Source organism: Cricetulus griseus, chromosome 6, assembly GCF_003668045.3.
Source record: "Cricetulus griseus strain 17A/GY chromosome 6, alternate assembly CriGri-PICRH-1.0, whole genome shotgun sequence".
In the NCBI taxonomy this organism is placed as follows: domain Eukaryota; kingdom Metazoa; phylum Chordata; class Mammalia; order Rodentia; family Cricetidae; genus Cricetulus; species Cricetulus griseus.
Genome location: NC_048599.1, coordinates 52,868,248 through 52,891,530, shown reverse-complemented (window position 1 = coordinate 52,891,530; position 23,283 = coordinate 52,868,248). Strand labels below are relative to the sequence as shown.

The 23,283-nt window shown below is 42.7% G+C and overlaps 2 protein-coding genes across 2 annotated transcripts in view; one reads left to right on the top strand and one right to left on the bottom strand.

Annotated features, from left to right (window-relative positions):
- Shc4 (SHC adaptor protein 4) overlaps window positions 1–23,283 on the bottom strand; it is a 100,685-nt gene that overhangs the window by 40,145 nt on the left and 37,257 nt on the right. Inside the window, exons 3-4 of the mRNA XM_027421953.2 lie at window positions 8,293–8,356; window positions 6,705–6,824 (exon numbers count right to left, since the gene is read on the bottom strand). Coding sequence (XP_027277754.1) covers window positions 6,705–6,824; window positions 8,293–8,356 — 184 coding nt within the window. The remainder of the gene's footprint in view (window positions 1–6,704; window positions 6,825–8,292; window positions 8,357–23,283) is intronic.
- Eid1 (EP300 interacting inhibitor of differentiation 1) lies at window positions 1,169–2,994 on the top strand. The gene has a single exon (XM_027421954.2). It carries the CDS (start codon window positions 1,388–1,390, stop codon window positions 1,859–1,861), a length of 474 nt encoding a protein of 157 aa, XP_027277755.1. The 5' UTR covers window positions 1,169–1,387; the 3' UTR covers window positions 1,862–2,994.

Here is a 23,283-nt window from a genome sequence, read left to right as displayed (position 1 = left end):
AGGATTCCTACAAATCAGCAAAACAAACATAAAGTAAGGCCTGTTAATGTGTTGAAAGAAAGCAAATGCCCCCTATACCTACTGAAAGATCATTGTCCTCTAATAAATTAAAGTTATGGAAAGGTTATAAAGATACAATCTTAGGGCTGGAGAGCTGGCTCAGCAGTAAACAGCATCAGCTGCTCACACTAAGGAGAGAGTTTGGGTCCTAGCACTTACAGGGCAGTGCAAAACTGTGACCTCATTTCCAGGAGATGAACATCCTCTTCTGGCCTCTGCAGGTGATGCACACACAAGGTGCATGGGCGTTACACAGAGGCAAAACACCCATACACATAAAAGAGAACAAGCTGATAAAACTGAAATTAATTTTATTAATTCAATAAAACAACAGGAGCCAAGGGTGTGAATATTCTCAAACACTGCAGGTTAAGTTTGTAGAGCAATTGTGAGCCTGATTACCCATGTTTATTTAAAATATGCATATCCTATGAGCCTAGAAAAGAACACTGTGGCTTCCATTTTCTCCATGGTGTACGTACACACACACACACACACACACACACACACACACACACACACACAATTTGTCCACGATTAGGTCAACGTCAGTATATTCAGGAAGAAAAAAAAATGGAAAGCTGAATTTTCGTGCCGCGCAAGCCGGCAGGCGAGGTGGATTTGAAATGATGAGCAGTAGTGGACGTCCTGGTCCCAAGGGATGCTGGGGAGGCAGGAGGTGGATGACTGACAAGGGATGCTGGGAAGGCAGGAGGTGGATGACTGACAAGGGATGCTGGGGAGGCAGGAGGTGGATGACTGATGGGATGCTGAGGAGGCAGGAGGTGGATGACTGATGGGATGCTGGGGAGGCAGGAGGTGGATGACTGCCAAGGGATGTTGGGGAGGCAGGGAGGTGGGGGAGAGGCGGCAGTCTGTCCCAGAAGCCCGGTGTTTTCCGGTGCAGGGACGTGACAAGTGTGACAGAGCAAGCAAACATCAAGGAACCTAGAGCGGGGTCTGCAGATGGAAGGTCCAGACCCAGCAGAAGCTTCTGGGAGTCCGGCCCAGCTGGAGGAGGGGGAGGTGGTGGTGGAAGGGGGGGGGCTAGAGCGGTCTAGAGCTCACGCACGCGCACCACGCCCACCTCGCGCCAGGCTGGCACGCGCACCCAGCCCGCCTACTCGCCTGCGCGCGTGTCCCGTGCCCCCCGCAAGTGCACCACGCATGCCCACTCGTCTGCGCACGCACGCACGCAGGCACGCACTCCCGCACGCGCGCCACGCCGACCCACTCGTCCGCGCGCGCACGCGCCCGCGCACCACACCCGTTCGCGCGTCCGTGTCGGTGGAAGCGTTTCGCCTGGCTGACTTAAGAGGCTTCCACCATGGCGGAGATGGCTGAGCTTTGCGAGCTGTACGAAGAAAGCAACGAGCTGATGGACGAGCTGCCCGGCGAGGGCGATATGGAGGTAGGCCGCGGGGCCCGCGGGCCCGCGGAGGAGGGCCCCATGGAGGAGGAGGCCGCGCCGTTAGCCGCCCGCGCCCAGCGCGGCCTGTTCCCCGAGGCTGGCGCAGATCTGGAGGGCGACGAGTTTGATGACTGGGAGGACGACTACGACTTCCCAGAAGAGGAGCGCTGGAGCGGCGCGATGCACAGGGTGTCTGCCGCGCTGGAGGAAGCCAACAAGGTGTTCCTGAGAACGGCGCGAGCCGGAGATGCCCTGGATGGCGGGTTTCAGGCGCGCTGCGAGAAGAGCCCTTTCGACCAGCTCGCCTTTATCGAAGAGCTGTTTTCGCTGATGGTTGTCAATCGACTGACCGAAGAGCTCGGTTGTGATGAGATCATTGATCGAGAGTAAATGCTGACGAAAGAGGAGGAAACTACCTGAGAGGGAGAGATTCAACATTCTGCTGTTTTTGGGTTCATTCCAACTAGTTTTGTGCAAAAAACAAAAAAAAAAAAAAAAAAAAAAAAAAGGTTTTTGTTTCCCGGAATAGAAGACAAAACAGTGAGTGACCGTGCAGTCTTGGAAAAGGAGAATCGAGGAAGGAGGGGCTCAGCAAAAAAAAAAAAAAAGCTCTGGTTCAGACTGTTGAACGAGATGATTTTTCCCTGCGTTGGAGAAGAACTTGGTCGTGTTAAGCTTGTAAAAATGGTTTTGCAAGAGAAAAATCGTGACTGCCAATACAAGAATCTAATTAGAGAATGAAGAAGAATACATCCACAAGATATCTTTGATTCGAACTGAGAGCCTGTTGAGAAAACTTTCCAAATTCTGTTTTGTGGTTTATATAAATCAGTTATCAAAAGCTAAATTTGAGATTTAAGATTGAGTATTCATCGACCCCCCCAAAGAAAAATCAAAGTGAATATGTGTGTATAAGTGTAGATGTGTGTTACCATGTGTACTATTATCTTAAAATGTGTTACAAAAGCTGGGATTTGACTGCACATGTATCTTCATGATTTATAAAGCTACTGTGATCTGTAATTTGGAAAAATCCCTTGTGATGATTTTTAAAGTTACATATTAAAAAAAAGCCAATCAGGATATCTTTTTAAAGTTTTAAGTTCATGCATTAAAATTTATGGGAAAGCCCAAAGACAAACTTTCTAATAAATACCCTTTTATACTAGGGAACTTTTACTCACTGTTTTTTACCTTGACAGATGGTAAGACTATAGCTGAACTTCATATTGTAAGAACTGTTTGTGAAAAATTGTCAAGTAAAAGGAAACCCTACCTGTACCTATAAAAGATTATATGAGCTATTATGCTGTCAAACTTTGGAGGTTTTAAATCTGCTCAGAAGTCCACCTGGATACCTGATACTCATATTCTCTCTCTCTCTCTCTCTCTCTCTCCTCTCTCTCTCTCTCTCTCTCTCTCTCTCTCTCCCTCTCCTCCTCTCTCCCCGTCCCTCCTTCTGATCATGCTTGTTAGTCCCTATGCACCAGCATTGGCGATAATAAATTTTCCTGTTCTGTGTATTTTGTTTTGTCTAATAGCTCTGCATAGATACTTTATTTAAGCAAGATTCTTTTATTATGTGGTATCACTGCATTCATCTTAAGATTTAAACAGCCAGTGCTTACAATGGTAAAATGAAACCATTTTCAATTAATTACCTGACCAATAGAATGAAAGAATTGGCCAGCCTACGGAAACCTGCCCTGCATATATGTTGCTGTGTGTTATTTGGTGAAGATGCTGAAGTTCCTTGAGTGGTAATTGCATCAAAGGCCATGCCAAGAAAAATTACTCATTAGCACATCTTTTATGATGAATTAAAAAGTCTGACTGTTCCTATGCCATGATGGGAATATAGGACAGTAGGATAACTCCTCGGGATTTTTTTGGCTGGGGGTGGGGTGGTGGTGGTGGTGGTTTATTTGTTTTATATTCATCTTGTTTGGGAGGCTGGGCAGGTGGGATGGCTCGGTGGGTAAAGGCAACTTCTGACATACACCCAAGCCTCATGACCAGAGTTTGATCTCAGGAGCCCATGTGGTGGAGGGAGAGAAATAACTCTCTCAAGGTATTAGATCCTCACCTGGGGTTCTAGTCAGTCCCTCCCGCTTCTCCATAAGCACCTGTATGTAATTCTGCCCCAGTTGCATGTGGTTTCAGCCAGCCCTAAAATACATGAAAGGTGGGAAGTTGACTGACATGGGGACTCCTGTTTTGTGACATTTGGGAGGGTGTTACCCATATTAGGACGGAGCACATCAACCTTCATTTTACTCTCCCGGTAATTCAGTAGCTCACTGGTTGGACTTGGGGGAATCATTGATTTGATTTATTGGTGTCTATTTGGGGTAAATAGTCCTTTGCTAGCATCTCCCCTGGAAAAGTAACATAATGTTCATATGCATTTGTGTTTGGGGACCAAAGTATATCTTGAAAGTTAAGAGGAGGAGCCATGCATTGGTATTTCTTTAACTTTTTTTTTAACTTACATTTATGTGTGTGTATATGGGGAGGGTGCCTGCTGCAGCAAACAAAGGTTAGCCTTCAGGAGTGGATTCTGTCCTGCCATGTGAGCCTGAGAATCAAACACAGATCATCAGGCTTAGCAGCCTGTCTCACCAGTCCATATTCCCTTTTATTTCATAACCTTTAGATTGTTTGTCATTTCCTCATGCTATGTCCATGAGGATTCTTCTCCACTGGTTTCATCCCTTGAACATTTTAACTCTTCGTGGTATATATGAAATAAGTCTCAGAAAAGCTTGTGTGATTCCAGAGGCCCCTGCTCAAGGGTGTGCAAGCAGTAACAATGGGCAAAGAAGTCTAAACAGCCCAGCTAGGGCTAGTACAAGGAGCCCCAGAGATGCAGCTTTTGTGAGTCCTCAGCCATGCTGGCTGGGCGTTTTCTTTTCACTGATACAGCTGTCATTGAGGTCATCCATGCACCTGTAAGTGACCCCTCACCCATTGTCCTATAAGTAAGCTCAATGCACTTACCTCTCACTAGGCAGATCTGGGGAGAATTGATTGGTCTGTCACTGGTGCCTTATTGGAGCCAACATGTATGTTGACTCCCCAGCAAAAGTCACACAACACACCTCTAATTGCTATGGTTAAAGAAATAGTGGAGAGAGAGGATAGGCAGGGGCATGCCTCACCACCATGTGCACCACAACCCAGTTGTTGACACTCCCCAATTCAGTGTGCCTATGGAAAGGGCCATAAGAAAGCAATTATTAACTGGAGGTGGTGCATACACCTTAAATCCCCACTCAGGAGGCAGAGACAGGATCTCTGAGTTCAAGGCTAGCCTGGTCTATATGGCAGGTTCCAGGACTACATAGTCCCTGTCTCAAAAACAAAACCAAAAAAAAAAAAAAAAAACAACCGATTATTAGATTCTGCGCATAAGACTGTCACCACATCTCCAGCTTTGCCTTTTAAAAACTGAGGAATTTGAGTATTTCAATGAGATGTCATCCCTAAACACAGTGAGTCCCATGGCACCATATACAGAACTGCAGTTTATGTAGACAAATACCTTGAGGTCAGAATGGATGAATGGCTGAATGAATGAAATTTCATTGTGTTGTTGCATCTTCCACATTCGCCCCTTAAAACTATGCAACCATTATACCCCCTAGAGGTATCACCTACACTTGGATAGATAATCAATACCCAACTAAACAGAGCTATTAAGTTGTTTCATTTATCAGTGTCCTCTGAGGTCTTTTATACTACTAAATGAGCTGTGCATTTCATTATTAGAAAAAAGCAGCAATTAAGTTGTTGACAATTTTACATATTGTGCTTTTGCCCTCTTGAGTGATAGGAATGTATCTGGAAAGGCCTTGGAGAAAGAATGGTTATTTGCATTCATTACCTAACTTAATCCTCTAAATGACCTTATAACAGCAAGAAGCCTTGTAAATAGGTACTGGGACCTATAGATCATCAAGGAAAACTGAAGTTAAATGATGATGGGAAACCCACCAAGTGGCAAAGCCCTCTCTCTATGTGGTTTCAAGGGCTTAAATGATTTGTCATTTGCCAGTGAGATTGAGCCATTCATGAGTCCTTGGTAAATGGCACTCCCTATAGTAATATCCTCAGTTACTATATTAAACACAGAGCAACATCAGGCTCCAAGATGTGCATGTACCCTGGCATGAGGATCTTACATTGTAGTTCCCATACTTATTTGGTCCAGTGTATGTGTGTCTTCTACATTTGTTGCAGTAGTGTGGTTCTCTTGTGAATAACACTGGCAGGAAAACCCAGGCAGACCATAGCATTATAAATCATGAAAGGAAAACAATGTCCACATTGTTACATCTTACAGAGTTTTTCAACGTAAAGACCTGAAAGGTGACACTTTCTGCACAAATTTCAGTTAGCTGCTTTTGTTTGGGACTATTCCCTGAGCCAAATGCCTCGGTCTTCAAGAATCCAGCTGTACCTATTTGCAAAAGTTCAGTCAATAAGACTTAACATTCCCTCACAGGAAGGAGGGGCAGGGAGGGTCACAGGACCCTCAGTCAAGTATCCAGCCACTCCTCCCAACCAGTTGAATGCAATTCTGCCCTAATTGCATGTGGTCTCAGAGAGGGGCTAGAACTCCATAAGGTGGGAAGGACTAGGGACCAGGTTCCATCTACACAACCATACGAGAGCCACCATCCATACTGGGTGCAGACTATTTGAAAGCCATCCATTCTCCTGCCTATAACCCTTCACCTATGCTTTGTAAGTGAGCCAAGTTCATTAGTTTCCCAGGGCAAACTTTGGGGGAACTGTACAATTTGTCAATGAGACCTTATGAGGAGCAGAGGTAAGTGTTGCCTAGTGCCCGACTCGTGAAGAAAATTCTCATAACACATTAACCTAACATGTTAATCCCAACACCACCTTTGCTGTTTGTCCTTCATCTTACTCCAGTCTAATAACCACATCAGGGATATTAATTAGCAAACAATATTAGCTATGTCCTTTTATCTTTGGTTCTTTATATGGAGCCAATCAGGTGCAATAAGTAGTTTTGTAGGCAGTCAAATTCCCCAGAAATAGTAACACTATTAGAAACTCTAATTACCCAGTGCATAAATCTCAAGCAATTTTCCCCTTTGTGGCTTATTAAATTGTAAGCACACTCTGACACCTTATTCCCTTACTAACCACAGACTTCTAGGAAAAAAATAATATGCTAAACTATAATCATTGGCTACCTTACCTGTTGGTTGTCAAGGTTCATCAGTGTGAGGCTGCAGGTCGAAACAGTCAGCTTTATATTCATTCCCGAAAACTGAAGATTGCTTTTGCCAAGAACCGCTGACAGGAACTTAACAGGAGCCTTTAAAATAACAAAACACTGCTATAAGTTATGGATGTGTACCCCCTCCTCTCTGCTTTACATAAACCAAATGAGTTAGAATGGTTGTGTGGCATGTGGATGGATGTCAAAGAGCATGTGTCAGAACCCGCAGCACCAACACATGCTGCCCGAAACATCCTGACACAGATTAGTGACTACTTTATGCTAGGGACACTGCAAAATTTCACATACTTACAGAGTTTCTGTTCTTATGAAAAATAGTGGTTTGACTACAGAAGAGAAAAAGACATTATTTTCCAACTGTCATTCCTTAGCACGTTGGAATCAAATTATTATATCTTTTGTTACATTATATTACAGTGTTGGACTATGAAAGAAAAGTTGCTGTTTGAATTGTTCGCTTGAGTTTCATAAAGTATCATTAGGTGAATTTTTGGCTTGAGAGTAGGTCAAAATTTCAAAGAATTTCTGAAATGGTCCTAGACATACTTCTGCCACTCAGTACTACATAATTATGTGAAGTGAGAATCTTCAATCACAGAATAAAATATTGATCAAATCTGAAGAATGTATGATATTCTATACCCTGCATTATCAAATATGCAGCTAAAATTTAACTATTTATTTGAAAACAAATAAGCAATCCTCATTAGTATGCAAATTTGCTTTCACCATTAATAAATGTTTTCATAAATCATATGTGTACCAATTTTATTTTTTTATTTATTATCATTGTATGTGTGTATACCAAAATGTGTTTATGAATGTGGACATGAGCATGTCACAGCACATGTTTGGAGGTAAAAGGACAACTTTCAGGAGTTGGTTCTATCCCTCCACCATGGGAACCAGGGATGGAATGTAAGTCATTGGGATTTTTTTGTCGCAAGTGTTTTTACATTCTGAGCCATCTGTCCAGCCCAGAGAATTGTTTGAAAATAAATCTATTTATGTCTTATTATCAATCAATGTTTGGGTTGTATACTTATACCTCTATAACTAGGGTCATGTAAACTCTCAGGTTGGTGACCTCCCCAGTTATCTAGCTCAGCCTGGAAAAGACCAAATCCAAAGGCCCAAATTCCACTCTCAGAATACACACACACAGAGAGAGAGAGAGAGAGAGAGAGAGAGAGAGAGAGAGAGAGAGGAGGGGGATGTGTGTGCTTGTAATCCCCACAATAGGGAGGGGTTGTTAGAGACAGATCCCTTGGGCTCACAGGTCAGCTAGCCTACTTGGCAAGTCCAAAGCCAGTGAAAGAGCCTGTCTCCTAAATAAATAAATGTGGAGGGAGATGGAGCCTCCACAACCATGAGCACACATTACACACACCCAGATTCAAACATGCACACACATACTTAAAATTTTCAGGCAAAGGGGGCCACAAATAGAAATGTTAAAGAAGTCCAGGAATAAAATGACTACTTTTGTACCATTTGCCATAGTTAAAGCGACATAAAACAAGAAGCTCATGTAAATATTCACCTTTCGCTTTTTAATGGCTCCGTGGGCCCCGGGGACAGCATCACACAGGCGGCTTATTGCTTCCCTAAAGACAGAAACCATAGAGAGTCTTAACATCGTTCCTGTGGTCTGTAAGTGATCAAGAACAGCATTCAGGAGAGTGTACAGAAAGGATAATGGTGGAGGTGGAGCTGACATGATGACTTTATCTCAGTCCCTCTCTCTACAAGGCTCTATACTTGATTTTTCTGCAGTTCAAACCCAGGAAGACTTAACAGCATTACTGAAAAGCTGTCTTACAAGGAATCCTATGATTCGCCTTATTGGTCCTTTTTTTTCATCCTTTGGATTTTTCAGATTTATTTTATTGTGATGTTGATTTTTAACAACCAAGGGCAATCCATTTCCTTGGAATAAATCACAATTCTACCCTGAGCAAAATCCTCCCCGTGGTGTTGTGAATAAAGGTCATACTATTTCACCACAAAAGACAATTAAATATGAATGAATCAGTAGAGGAAGTGTATGAGGGAAGGAAAAAGCATTGAACTTCAAGGTGGTCTCAAATGGAGCCATATTGACTCAGCTACTGCTGCAAGCCATTGAACTCCCATGTAATTTCACAGAGCAGAAGAAAATCAATTTCAAGTTCTCTCCTTTGCTTATTTTCTGACCTTACTGTAGACTGCACTTCCTGGGGAGCAGACAGCACTATTAATAAGTAAGAGTTTCTGGTTAATGGAGGAGCTGCAGGAGCAGGCACCTCCTCCCTGGAAGGGAGGACTGATGAGAAGCTTCTGGTCCAGTGTTGAGCATTCATAACCAACCAGGAATTCTCTCCACAAGAGGGACACCTAGCCTGTTCACAATGCAAAGGGAAAAGATCACTGTTAAAATTAACAAGCTGCGTCTGTACATACACACAATGATGTATTGCAGCTTCTTAAAATATTTTATGATGATTCAAAGGAAGGAGGCGCCATGCTTCTGAAAAGCCAGTTAGGACAGGGTGGAGCTCCGTGCTCTAAAGAATACTTTGCAGAAGTAAGAAGAATTTCCAAAGATTCTGGGCATCGTTTCAACATAAAGTGTTTCGGCTCAGAAGCTCTGGTTTTCTCCAAATAAATGAAACTTTCTTCCAAGGCATTATCTTCTCCTTTCTCATAAGTACTTGCATTTATAACTCACCAAAGGAAAGAACTGCTTTTTGGTTTAGTATTCTCTTGGGAGGGAATATTTATTGTTCCTCCAGTATTCCAACCTTTGTTTTCTGGAATTAACTGAAGGATGATGCAGAGGTTGGGCTTTTTTGCTTGGTTGTTTGTTTAATATTTTAGTCATGTAAATGATTATTTGAATTGATGAGATTTTTTTATAATTGATCCAAGTTGACCTCTGGTTTCACCAAAATAACTACTCATTGAGGCTCCTGTCTGTATTGATAGAATTCAATGGTATTATAAGAAATGGAAGACTGTCTACTCCCCAGTAGCCAACGGGAGTGCTGGGTAAGTGGTTTGAAATAACAATAGAAACAATGATGGATGTTAATGCAGCCACATGCAACAATTGCTAAGTAGTGTTAGAAGTCACTGCTTTTATATAATACCTTGTATTTTCACAAAGTGCTTTCCAAAACACTGATTCTCATACATCAGCTGTCAGTGTGATCTAATGAAATTAGAGTCTGACTTGAAGGGAATGATTCCTCTCAGAAAGTGAACCACCCTGGCAGAGCAGGGTTGGGATCACAGACACAGACATATGAGCAAGGACAGGAGGGCATCCTGCTCAGGTGTGTGACAACACCAGCCAGATTACCAGTTAAAGGCCAGAGGGCAAATGCACGAGTGTTTAGTTCCAACAAAAAGCAGCCTGAGACAATATATAAACAAGTGAACACAGCTTTGTGCCAATATAACTTTATTTTTAGGAATAAGGGCTAGCCAGAACTGAGCCATAGTATGCCATCCCTGAATTAAACTACTTACACAATGATATAAAAGCTTAGTCTTAAAAAACAAATCGGGGTATGGTAACTTCATATCCTGGAACTCAGGAGACTGAGCCTGAAAGAGCTTCAGTTCTAGGCCACCCTGAGCTACATAGCAAGACACTTGTCTCAAATAACAAAAGAAAACAAAATGCAAAAATGTTCATATTCATCGTGCTTTTAAAATTACCCCTTAGAATAATTTGGAAGGTCCCTAACAATGGATAAATACATTTGAACTAGAACTTCCTATTTTTCCTAAAACCCAATTTTTGTATTTTCTTTTCTTTTTTTCTAATTTAAATGTGCAAATTATTCTAAGGGGTAATTTGGTAAAATTTGACAAATATTGAGCCTGTGAGGTGACTCAGTTAGCAAAGGCATTTTCTGCCAAGCCTTGCAACCTGAACTTGATTCCTGAAACCCACATGGTAGAAGTAGAGAACCCCTACAAGTTGGCCTCTGACCTCCACAAGCACATCATGGCAGGCATGCCCACACACATATACACAATAAATAAATAAATGAAAATGTAAAACATTTTAAAATAACAAATATGAGGTTTACCAAGTTTACCAGAGGGATGGGTCTATGCTCTGGACAACCCTTTACAGCAATGAGGCTATGATAAACTGCTAACAGAAAAATGGTTGCCAAGGTCTACCCAGTACTGACTCTGTCGGGAAATGGTCTTTCTCCCAGCCCTGGCAAGTACATTCGTGCAAGGTACACTCATACAGCCTAGGCCAAGTGAGCTTCCTGTGACTTCTTAGAGTTTGAAGGTTTCTGACTGCAGCTGTTCTCAAAAAAAATAAGGACAGCCTGTGCCTCTGTGCCCGTGAACTTACTATCAGACATATTCATTTTTGGATGTGTGTGATGGCACATACCTACAGTTTCAGCACTCATGAGGCAGAGGCAGGAGAATTGCTGAAAGTTCAAAGCCAGCCTGGCTATGTAGTGACCCTCCCTCTCTCTGTCTCTGTCTCTGTCTCTGTCTCTGTCTCTCTGTCTCTGTCTCTCTCTGTCTCTCTCTGTCTCTCTCTCTCTCTCTCTCTCTCTCTCTCTCTCTCTCTCTCTCTCTCTCTCTCTCTCTCTCACACACACACACACACACACACACACACTTGGATTTGAGATTCCAAATTCAGCCATGGCCTGTCTCTCCCAAAGCAGACTTATTGTACAAACTTTATTCAAATTTAAAAGACCAGTTTCCCACCCTGGCCTCCCAGAAAACATTCTAGAAATTGCTTCCAAATAACCTTTCACATTTCTGCTTTCTTTGCTTGCTCTCTGTGCTAACTAACCCAGAATCCCAGTCATGGGAGACAAGGCTGCCTGCATTTGCTGCATTTTGTTGCTTTTTTTTTTTCCCTCACAAAGATCTTTTCTGTTTCTGAGACGGAGACCAAGAAATTAACTATAACATTGCCAAAGATGAATGCAACTCTCAGGGACTTTAGGAGCCTAAGCCACACCCCAAGCCCAAGGCACTGACTAGAAAGGCAGCAGCAGGGACAAGAACAGATCTCTCCTGGGGCCTGGAGTGCCAGGCTGCCGGCAGCCTGCCCACCCAGTGGGATGGCAGGGGTTGGAGGAAAGAGAGATAGAGGGGAGGGAGGGAGAGGAAGGGAGGGAGAGGAAGGGAGGGAGGGACAGAGAGAGAGAGAGAGAGAGAGAGAGAGAGAGAGAGAGAGAGAGAGAGAGAGAGAGAGAGAGAGAGAGAGAGAGAGCCTGCCTCTGACCACAGCACCAACAGTAGCCACTTTGTTCATTGATCCTCCACGTGAGAGGGAAAGGGAGAGTGGGCTGATGTAAGGGAATGAGAATGCAGCTGAAGCTTTGCTGTTGAGACTGCAAAACCCCGCCCACGCCAGAAGACAGAAAAAGAAATTTGCCTATCTCCACAAAGTCCAAACTAATTATCCAAACAAAACCATCTCTCTTTACAGACTGCCCCTGCAGAACTTAAGTTAGATTTTGCTTTTTTGTTTTTGTTTTTATTTTTCCCCCTATGTCTTTAGCCCTTAAACAGTTGTCCTCCTCTGGAAGCCATGTTGCCTAGCAGTCCATTGTCCACCCCACCCCCACCCCCACCCCACCCCGTCCTGTATCCCCAGCCCCCCTTTCAAGTTTGGAAGACAGTAGTATGGTCCAGAACACTGAAGCACACTTCACAGGAGAGGTGCCACAGAGCAAACCCTCTGCCTAGTGAAAATACAGTTCTTCAGTAAACAGGAAGCCAGAAAATAAATTTGGGGGTGTAGGGAACCCATAAATTTGGGGGTGTAGGGAACCCCAGGCAAAGGGCCCAGTGAGAATCATTTAAGGTTCCTTAACACCCAAGTAGAGAGAGACAGATTATGTCTGCTCCACACCTTAGCTTTGTCTAGGCAAACAGACAGGAAACTCAGATTTCAATCTTAGCAAAAGCCTTTCCAGATTATTGTCAAAAATAGTCAAGCAAAATAAAAATGCCTGTAATTCCCAGGGGCATCCCCTGACTTTACATATCCACATGAGACAGTGACTGGCTGTCTCCTATAGCCTACGATCACCTTCAAGCTATGACCAGAGGCACTCTACATCCGTGCCTTCTTAAGTTGCTGGGATCATCCTGGGGAAACGGGAAACCTTTTCCTACAGAACATCAAGACTTGGCGACCTATGTGTTCAATTTTGCTCAGCTTAGTGAAATGAAAGGCAGGCTGTGAAAGCCCTCAGACAGGACACTTTAGAACCAAGCCTGCCTGCATGGCGATGAGAACACAATGAATGCAGTCAGGGCCCACAGACAGGGGAACAGTGCAAGGCTTCACACTCCCCTTTGTGCCGTTATCAAGGGGGCATCACCAGCACCCAAGGAAGGTACACCCAGCTCTTAAAAATATATCCTTTCACTTTAGAAGCTGGCCTCTATGGTCCCAGAGCAATAAATAAAACCTTTCAGTGTGCCCAGCATTTACCCTCGCACTAACTTATCGCCCTACTCTGTCCGCTTGAATTGAATTATGCTTAAAATCTGACTCCAAAGTGCATTTGCAACCTAACCCAGCTCATTGTACAGGGGTTGCTCTGTCCACCCTGGCCTTCTCTTTTGTCTTGGATGCAAATGTGAACCCATGAATCACACCAGAAGCCGGTGGAAAACCATTCTCTCCTGAGTATTGCATTTCCCCAAGTCTCTCAAACCAACCAACGGTGGTTGTCTGGCACCCCTTCCCCATTATTTCTTGTAAGAGATTCCTATGGTTCAATATCTGAACACCTACACCTACAAACCAATCGCTCACAGGGTTTGCAAATGGTTAAACCTTGTGAAAATGGCAATAAAGAAATAGGGTTGGTTCAAACAACAACAACAAAGTCAATCCAAAAGAGTTTTCCTTTACTTCAGGATATGCTGGGCTTCCTTAAGACAACTCTGCTTTACATAAAATAATAATATATATATATATATATATATATATATGGTTATCTTTTTGGAGTTAAAGCTGTGTGACTGTTGACATAACATTTCCTGGGCTCCAGGTATATTGCTGTTAGAGTACTGGCCATGCATGTAGGAGGAACTGGTTTGATCCCTAGCTTTGCAGAAAGGGAGGGAGGCAAGAGCTTATTTTGAAAAGGCAAGGTCAGCTAATCCAATCAGCCACTTTATTTATCACAATTCATTTAAACGATGAGCATGCGCTTCTAAAAATTAGGCCTATCTTCAAAGAAGGAAGAAATTTGCCCCATTTTATCTTGCTATGTCTGTGATGTTTAGAGACAGCAATTGATGGAATGAATGTGTAGCTTCCATTATGTCTTTCCTTTAAAAAGAAAAAAAAGAAAAAAACGAGCTCTTCTAAAGCTAGGTTGGCATAGCTGCCACAGATATGTGGATATAGTTTCAATGTGTATATACATAGCCTTGAGAGGAGTTGCTAACTAGTCTATTTAAGTTCACAATGGTAAATTGTAGGAGAACAACCCTGACCTGCACATCTGCCAAGAATTTCTATCATTGCCATTTAGGTAATGTTACTGAGCTGAGAGGGTCTTAGCCCACTAGCAGCTGGTTCAAGTGCAGACGTCTGGAGCTATTCCTAGATATACTAACTTTGCACATCTGGGCTGGGGCCTAGCAACCTGCAGCTTAGCCAGCTGTGCAAGACACTTCAAAGCACAACTCAGGGCTGGGACTGCACAGTGGATGAAACCCTGTCTTGGCCACACTGCACAGGGTGACTGGCTCTGCTCTACAGCTATGACCAGATGTATGTGTGAACATGAAGGAATTAGGGTACCTGCTCCTAGAGGCTGGGGTAGGGAGGGCTAGCCTGCCTGAACATTTAAGTGATAGTCCATTATAGAGAAAACCTGTTTCCGATTCAGTCACCCTATATGCTAGGATAGATATTTGGCATGACTCTCCCTCTGACTCTTCCCAGCCTGCTCTGGGAGAGGGATTTATTTTTAGATCTGAACCTCTTTGGTCTCATAACCCTTCCATACACAGGTGGTGATGGTGACCTGCATTCTCTTTTACCTAACAGCCTGGGGACAAACAGGGTTCCATCTGCCCCTGCAAATACTTGTAGACACTAAGCCCTGTTCCTTGGTCATGGCTGCACAGAGCAGAAACACCAGAAAGTGTTGGCACACACTGCAGACCAACTCAACTCAATGCCTCCAGGCATTCTGATTAAATTAGTGTAAGATAGACTTAGGGCCTGTAAGGTTTTTGTTTGAGTCTTTGTATTTGAGACAAGGTCTTATACAAACAAGGATGCTCTCAAACTCACTATAGCTGAGGATAAGCTTGAAATCTAATGCTCCTGCCTCTGTTTCTCAACTATGGAACTACAAGTTTTCAACCCTCTTTCAAGTACTTCAAACAGAGCCTTAGCTGAATAGCATTCAAGGGCAGTGGTCTACAAACCTTTTCTGAAAAAGTTCAGATAGTAAATATTTTAGGCTTCTCAAGCCATATAGTCTGTCACAATTCTGCTACTATGACTTTTAAAACAGCCAAAAGCAATATATAAAAAGTATAAAGGCACAAATAACATGTTAACAAACATGCTTGGTTGTAATGCCAAGCACTCATGGACATTGCTGTTTAATTTAATTTCTATACAACACGGAATATTTTCTTTGATTTCTATTCAACTAGGTAAACGTATCCAAAGAACTCTGGGATGACAAGGTGGCAAAATAAAACTCAAGTAGGAGGTCAAACTTAGCTCACAAAGGTCAGAAGAGAGTGTTGGATCCTTTGAAACTGGAGTTGGATGGTTGTGAGCCACCATGTGGGTACTGAGAAACAAACCCAGGTCCTGTACAAAGGAAACAGGTGCTCTTAACCAATAAACTATCTTTCCATTTTTCCATTCTTTTTCTTCTTTGTGGAATAACAGAGAAGGAAACCATTTTTCGGGGAGGAGGGCTTTAGTATCAACAAACCTTCATTAATCTTCTTTAAGCTATACTACACACATGACAACTACAGTGTAAGGTTCTCGAAAACACAGGATAAAACAGAAACATAAAATTATAGCAAATGCTAAAAGGAACCAAAGTGAGGGACTTATTGTCTCTCATCTGATGGGTAATGTCCTTCTGTATATATGTTTCTCTTATTGGTTGGGGAATAAAACACTGATTGGTCAGTAGCCAGACAGGAAGTATAGGCTGGGCTACCAGATGAGGAGAATACTGGAGAGAGGCAGCTAAGAGACACATGCTGGATTACGGGTAAACCACAGCCTCATTGCAATACATAGATTAATAGAAACGGGTTACTAATTAAGACAGAGCTAGCCAATAGTTTACAAATTATTATAAGTCTCTGTGTGTTTATTTTGGGGTTAATCAGCAGTGGGACCAGATGGGACAGAAACTTCCATCTACACTCATCTTGCTCCCATGACAACAAGGAGTGAGAAAGGCTGGTTAAGTAGATATCCATTCAAAGTTCAAACTCCAGTAGCCTCTTCAAATATCTGTGGCCTTGAACAAGTTTTCAAATCTCTCTGTGTGTGGTTTTAATGAGAATGGATTCATAGATTTGAATTCTTAGTCACCAGAGAGCAACATTTTTTGAAAGGATCAGAGGAATTAAGAGGAAGTGTGTTGCTGGGGTCGGGCTTTGAGGTTTCAAAAGCCCATGCCAAGCTCAGAGTCTCTCCCTCTCTCTACCTGTGGATCAGGATGTAACTTTCAGCTACTTCTCCAGCATCACACATCTCAGGACAGGGCATGCTGCCATGCTGATAGTGGACTAAGCCTCTGCAACTGTAGCAAGCTGCCAATTAAATGCCTTCTTTTATAAGAGTTGCCTTGGCCATAGTGTTTCTTCACAGCAATAGAACAATGCCTACACACTGTGTTTCAAAGCCTTAAATATATAGAGTAGAGGTCAATAGTGCTTTGAACATGTCTCAATAAATGACATTATTTTCTTATCATTACCATGGCTACCTGCCAATCTTTAAACCCGGATCTAACCCTTGTACAATTCCCAATACAAAGAATTCTACTAAGTAACTGGACAGGGTGGATGGAGATATAGGGCAAATTCTGCCTGCCACACAATTGTAATAGATAATACAAGTCTCTTTAAAGATAGATCGTGTATCTGATTTCCTTTAGGAACCCCATGGCGCCTAGAATACTGTTTTGAACACAGCAATGTATTCAGGATGTAGTAATTTCAGCATGTCTGTGACACTAAACAAGGCACAACTCTCATCTTCCTACATAAACTAGAGACTAATCCACAACTTGACACAACCTGGGAAGAAAATCTCAATTAAGTGATGACTAGGTTGGTCTGGGGGCATGTCTGTGGGGTATATTTTGATTGTTAATAGATACAGGAAGACCAAGCCTATTGTGTGTGATACCATTTCATGGGCCCGGCCCTGATCTATGTAACGGTAGAGTAAGCTATCAAGCAAGTGCTTATTCTCTTTTTGCCTTTGACTGTAGATGTGATGTGACTAGCTGCTTGACTTCTCCAAAATGATGGACGGCAACTTGCACCTGTAAGGCAAATAAAAACCATTCCTCCCTTATGTTGCTCTTCAGTGCATTTTATCACAGCAACAGCACTGGTGCTAGGATAGCCCCCTTCAGGATGAGTAGACTAGTTCCCTCTAGTGCTGAAATGTTTCCTGCTGATGGTTCACAATTAAGTTCCTTCTACAGACATTGCCCTGTCCTGAGATGTTATCTCACTCATGCATTTGTCCCATCTTCAGAGACAGCAGGTATTGGACAATGCCTAGTCACTTTGTTTCAATTCAACACTGAAGAGCTAAGTCCTAGAACTGTCCATTGAGTCTGTGGTGACAGTCATTCTCCATGCCATCCCTTTGCATAGACCTATCCCCTCAGTGTGTCAAGGGATAGCTTCAAGAGCTCCCTACAAAGTTCTCCATCTACCTGAGACTCAACAAAGAGTTGCTGGAAGGTTCAGGCATTATGCTGGCCTGCCCCTGTTACCTGGCAGAATCCACTCAGGCAGTACTCTGGTCAGCCCAGGGTTCCATGGGAACTAAGTCTGCATGCAGATATAGAGGACCCCTTTAAAAGACAGACCCCTGCCTGCTTACATCCTCTTCTCTCTACTTTTGCTACTCTTTCCTCTACTCTTCTCTTCTCCCACTTACGCTCTCTCTGCCTCTCTATGGTGACTGGCCATGGTGGTCAGCCATTAACCTTGTTCCTCTTCTCTCTTAGTCTCCCTACTCTGCCGGGCCTATAATAAACTGGTTAATATGTCTAATAGTCTCATGTCTCATCTTGGGCCTCCTCTTCTTTTATTTCTAATTTAAGCAAAAGAATAACAGTTGCTGTTATAGTCCTCCCATTTGCAAATATCCTCACCCAATGCTGTCTTCTTTCCCTCCTAAGAATTCATGCTATGACAATATGACAGTGAAGACACAATTTTCAAGAATGAATCATAATAAATTAAAAGACCCTGCTATGGTTCAGACATCCACAAAACGCACAGCTCCTGCCCAGCTCTCATATGCATAGCTCAATGATATATCATTAAGAGGGACTAGGGACATGTATTTATCCTACTAAGCAAGGCTCAGCTTTTCTGGGAGGAACAGCAGCAAGAAACGGAAAAGCCTGTCATTCTGGCAAAGATGCACTAACTAGTTTTCATTTCCTTTGGCCACAAGCTCTCTATTAATCAAAGGACGGTATTTCTCTGGATGCAATTCATGTTTAAAGAATTCTAGAGGCCTCCTAGCATATGTCTCTAAAAGAGCCATATCACTAATTTCTCTACAGAAGCTGTTGAAGAACAAAGACTCACTATTCTTGTATCCCCACTACACCCATTCTGTCCTACAAACAAAAATAAAAACCCCACATGGTTTTATGATTTTCTAAAAGCCACCTGTTCCAACATAAGGGCTTGCTATGTGGCACACAGTCAAACTAGAGACTTTATTAAATCATTGGATAGGCAGGTGTCCCTTACATTTGAGTCTCGAGGTGTGGCCCCTGGACCAGTAGCATGGGTGTCATCTGGGACCTTAGACATACAAAGTCCTGAAAGAAAACTTCCAGGGACATGCTCCAACATTCTGTTCCTAACAAGCCTTTTTTATGATAGTTGAGAATGTCTGTCTAGGGCATCCATCTTTCATCGAGATTTGAAAAAAAATAAAACACTAAAATATCATCAGCTCCAGATATACAAAGCCCTGTAAAGGTGTTTTAGAAAGAGTTCACAAATGAGAAAGGAGACTGACATTTGAAAGCCAGGTCAAATTCCAACTGAGGATTAAATGTCCCCTTACTCTGTCACATCTGGCTTTTAACATTTTCCTAAGATTGTCCCTCAACATGTTCTCCCTTGGAGGTAAAGAGTCACCAGACTCGGTTTCCACTCCTACCATTTATCGACATGTGAGGAACACAATACACAGTAACACTTAGCTTATGGATGTTAGAGTTTATGCTGAGGAAGATGCTGATAATAGTGTCAACTAATTAATAAACTTCTTGCCACTGCTTGATAACTGGACACCACATCCAGTCCCTTCACTCAGGAAGATGTTGGGATGCAGTCTTGCTCACAGCCACCTTTTCAGACCTCAAGTCCACCAACACCACACTGAGGATCTGTGGTGCACTTACTCTTTTCCTTTACACAAAAACACATATGCTCCCCACCAACAGCCCAAACACTGGGTTTGAACTGCCAAGCACCTGAGCAATTTCCATTATTCTAGAATTCTGGCTCACTTCAAGATTCCTGATCCTATGTCTTAGGTTCTCTTTATCTTGTTTGCCTGTTTTCTAGGCATGAATGACCATGAAGCCTCAAGAACTCTAGAGTCACTTGAAGATATGAGAGCTAGGACCAAAAAGTTATAAATACTTATTGATGATGGTTTGAATGAGAATGGCCCCCATAGGCTCATGTATTTGAATGCTTGGTCCCTAGCTGATGGGACTGTTTAGAGGGATAAGGAGGTATGGCCTTGATGGAGAAGGTTTGTCACTGATGGTGGGCTTTGAGGTTTCAAAAGCTTACAGCAGGCCTAGTCTTCCACTCTTGGCCTCCAACTTGCAGATTCAATGTAAGCTCTCAGCTGTTGTTCCAATGCCATGCCTACCTCCCTGTTGCCACATTCTCTGCTATGGTCATGGGCTCACCCTCTGAAACTGTAAGCAAGCCCCCAACTAAATGCTTTCTTTTATAAGTTTCCTTACTCATGGTGTCTCTTCTCAACAATAGGAAAGTAACTAAGATACCTATCAACCATGTCCCAGACACCATGGGTGGCAGAGAATAGAACAATGAGCAAGGGGCTAGAGGCCCTGCACTTTGAAATTGTTATATGCCATGATGATTAACCAAATGTGGTGTGGTGGATTGAATGAGAATAGTCCCCATAGGCTCATATATTGAGCATGCTTGGTCCCTAGTTGGTGGAACTTTTTGGGAAGGATTGGGAGGGGTGGCCTTATTGGAGGAGGTGTGTCACTGGGAGTTGAGATTTTTTGAAGTCTCATGCCAGGCCCAGTCTCATTCTCTGGGTGGGATAAATTGTGGATAAGATGTGAGCCCTCAACAACTGCTCCTTACTGTTTACTGCTCAGCTCCCTGTCATGATAATCATGGACTCATTCTTTTAAACTCTAAGCAAGCCCCCAATTAAATGCTTTCTTTTATAAGTTGCCTTCATCATGCTGTCTCTTCACAGCCATAGAATAGTAACTAGGACACACAGCCTCTGAAATTTCCTTGAAACTCAAAATATCAAGTTCTGTTCTTCGGGATGAAAGCCAAGTTTTGCCCATTAGCCCTCCCCTGGGTTTACCCTGGTATATCTGTTCACTCTTCACCATCATGCAGGTTCCCACCTAGACCTTTCTGATGAGGCATCCTAAGGAGAGTGTGATAGGGGAAGTCCTTCTGTGTATATGTTTGTCTTATTGGTTGATAAATAAAGTACTGTTGGCCAATGGGGAAGCAAGTTAGGTGGGACTAGGAGTCAAGGAGAATTCTGAGAAATGTAGTAAAGAGAAGTCTTGTAATCCAGGCAGGAAGTGACACAGCAGGCAGACTCAGAATATAAGCAGGGACAAGCAGGAAATCACTCTTTTCCTCCTCCTCTTTTCTCTGTGGAGTTGCCATGTGATCCACATTCCGCCAGCTTCCTCGATAAGTCTTTATAAAATATATAGATTAATGATTATGGTTGATAATTAAGACTGAGCTAGCATATAAGAAATCCTAGTCATTGGCCAGCAGCTTTGTATCTAATATAAATCTCTGTGTGTTATTTTGGGTGCCCACTTGGCGGCTTGTAGAAAGACTTATCATTACAAGAGGAGAAACTGGTTCTTCTGTTACTGTGTGGATAGTTAATTCAGGGAAGGAAGCTGGAATCCATGTATTAATGACTTGATTTCTGATTTATCTGTGTTTCCTGATTTTAAGACAAACTGAGGTCTTTTGTTTAACTTTGTTGATAAAAGTGTGGTGAACACAATTTTCTCTATTTTTTTAACTTTTATTGATTCTTTGTGGATTTCCCATCATGTATTCTGAACCCACTCATCTCCCCACCTCCCTGCATCTGTGCTCTGCCCTTGCAACCTCTCCTGACCAAAATCAAACCAAATTTAAAAGAAAAAAACAAAACCCAAACAATACAAAGAAACAAGAGAAGAAGAAGAAGAAGAAGAAGAAGAAGAAGAAGAAGAAGAAGAAGAAGAAGAAGAAGAAGAAGAAGAAGATTGTCATAGAAGCTACAGTGTGGCCCATTGAAACACATAGTTTACCCTTTAGTCTGTTCATGTCCACTTGAAAGTGTTCATTGCCACAAGTCTTGGGCTTGCTTGAGGCCTCTGGATTCTGCTACACCACTGATAATGAACTCTCACTGAGGCTCCTCATGGATATCCTGTTGTTGTCCTGTGTCATGAAGATCCTGCCATTTTGGATCTGTAGCTTTGTCTTGTCCCCTTCACATGCTCCAATAGTTCATAGATTCGGTGGATGTTGGGGTGAGCCAACTCATAGCTCTGGCGCTGGATCTGGCTAGGTCAATTCACTAGCCTTCATGGGGAGGACATTTTTACAAAAGAGAGCAAATGGCCATACCATCTGCCACATGCCTTTCACTTTCCCCTTCTCTCTTTTCTGTTTGTTTCTGTTTTCCAGACATTTTGAAGACAAATGTGACTGTGTCTTTGCTTCCATAATAATCTTGTTTCTCTGTACTAGCAGGAAATGCCTGCTTCTTTGTCCTTTCACACAAATCTGCTCTTGTTAACAACTGAGATCTGGGCCAGAATTCCCAGAAGTTTGGATAAGAATATGAGGGAGGGGATGGAGAGATGCCCCAATGGTTCAGTGCAATGGGTGTTCTTTCAAGGACACTGGTTTGATTCCCAGCACCCACATGATGGTTCACAACTATCTAAAACTCCAGTCCCAGGGGATCTGATCCCTTCTTCTGGCCTCCACTGGAACCAAGCATTTACATGGTACACAGACACAGACACTGAGACAAAGGAAAACAAGTTTTAAAAAGGCAAAAATAAATGAGAAGAGAGAGGAGTAAGAATTCAGGAACCAAAATGGGAAATAGATGCTACAGAGAAGATGGGCCATTTTCTTATTCTGACTACATGAGAGGAATGAACAATTTGCTCAGGGTCTTGATGTGATTTCAAGGTGCCCACTTAACTGGCTGCACTGATCCTAATACCCATGGGAAAGAGGGATCTAAAGGAAAAATTCCGGACTTAGATAAAACATTCCAATCCAAATAATACATGGGGTGAACCTATTATTGTATACTAACATCCAAGCTCACATCCACATGGAGAATGTTTCCAGAGGACCTTCATTTTCAGGGAAAATTTTCAAAAAAAAATACCTTTCAGTTCTTGAAGGAAAAAAAATGTAAAAGAAAAAAATTTTTATTCTGTTCTTTTATTTGTTTGTTTGTTTGAAACAGGGTGTCTTTGTGTAGCACTGGCTGCCCTGGAACTTGCTTTGTAGACCAGGCTGACCTTGGATTCACAGAGATCCAACTGCCTCTGCTCCCAAGTACTGGGATTAAAGACATGTGCTACCACCGCCTGGCATAAAACAATTTTTAAACATTTTTTTACACAGGTCTCATGTGTAGACCAGGCTGGCCTCAAACTCACAGAGATTGGCTTGCTTCCCCAGTGCTGGTATCATGAAGTTTATGTTGATGATGATGATGATGATGATGATGATAATGATGAAGAAGAAGATGGCAGTGGTTTCCTTCTTTGTTGTTTTTATTTGTTGGTTGGATGGTTGGTTGGTTAGTTGGTTGGTTGGTTGGCTGGTTGGTTGGGTTTGGGGGGGTAGTACTGGGAATCAAATTCAGGGTCTTATACATATTATAACAAGTAGTAGCCAGCTCTAGAATATATAGTTTTAAAGTAATGTATAGCTAGTAAGCATAAACTATACTGTTCAGAGAAAGCCAGCAATACAAATCAAA

What these genes read in the sequence shown, in the direction of transcription:
- Eid1 (XM_027421954.2), top strand. Translation starts at nt 1,388, where the DNA reads ATGGCGGAGATGGCTGAGCTTTGCGAGCTGTACGAAGAAAGCAACGAG.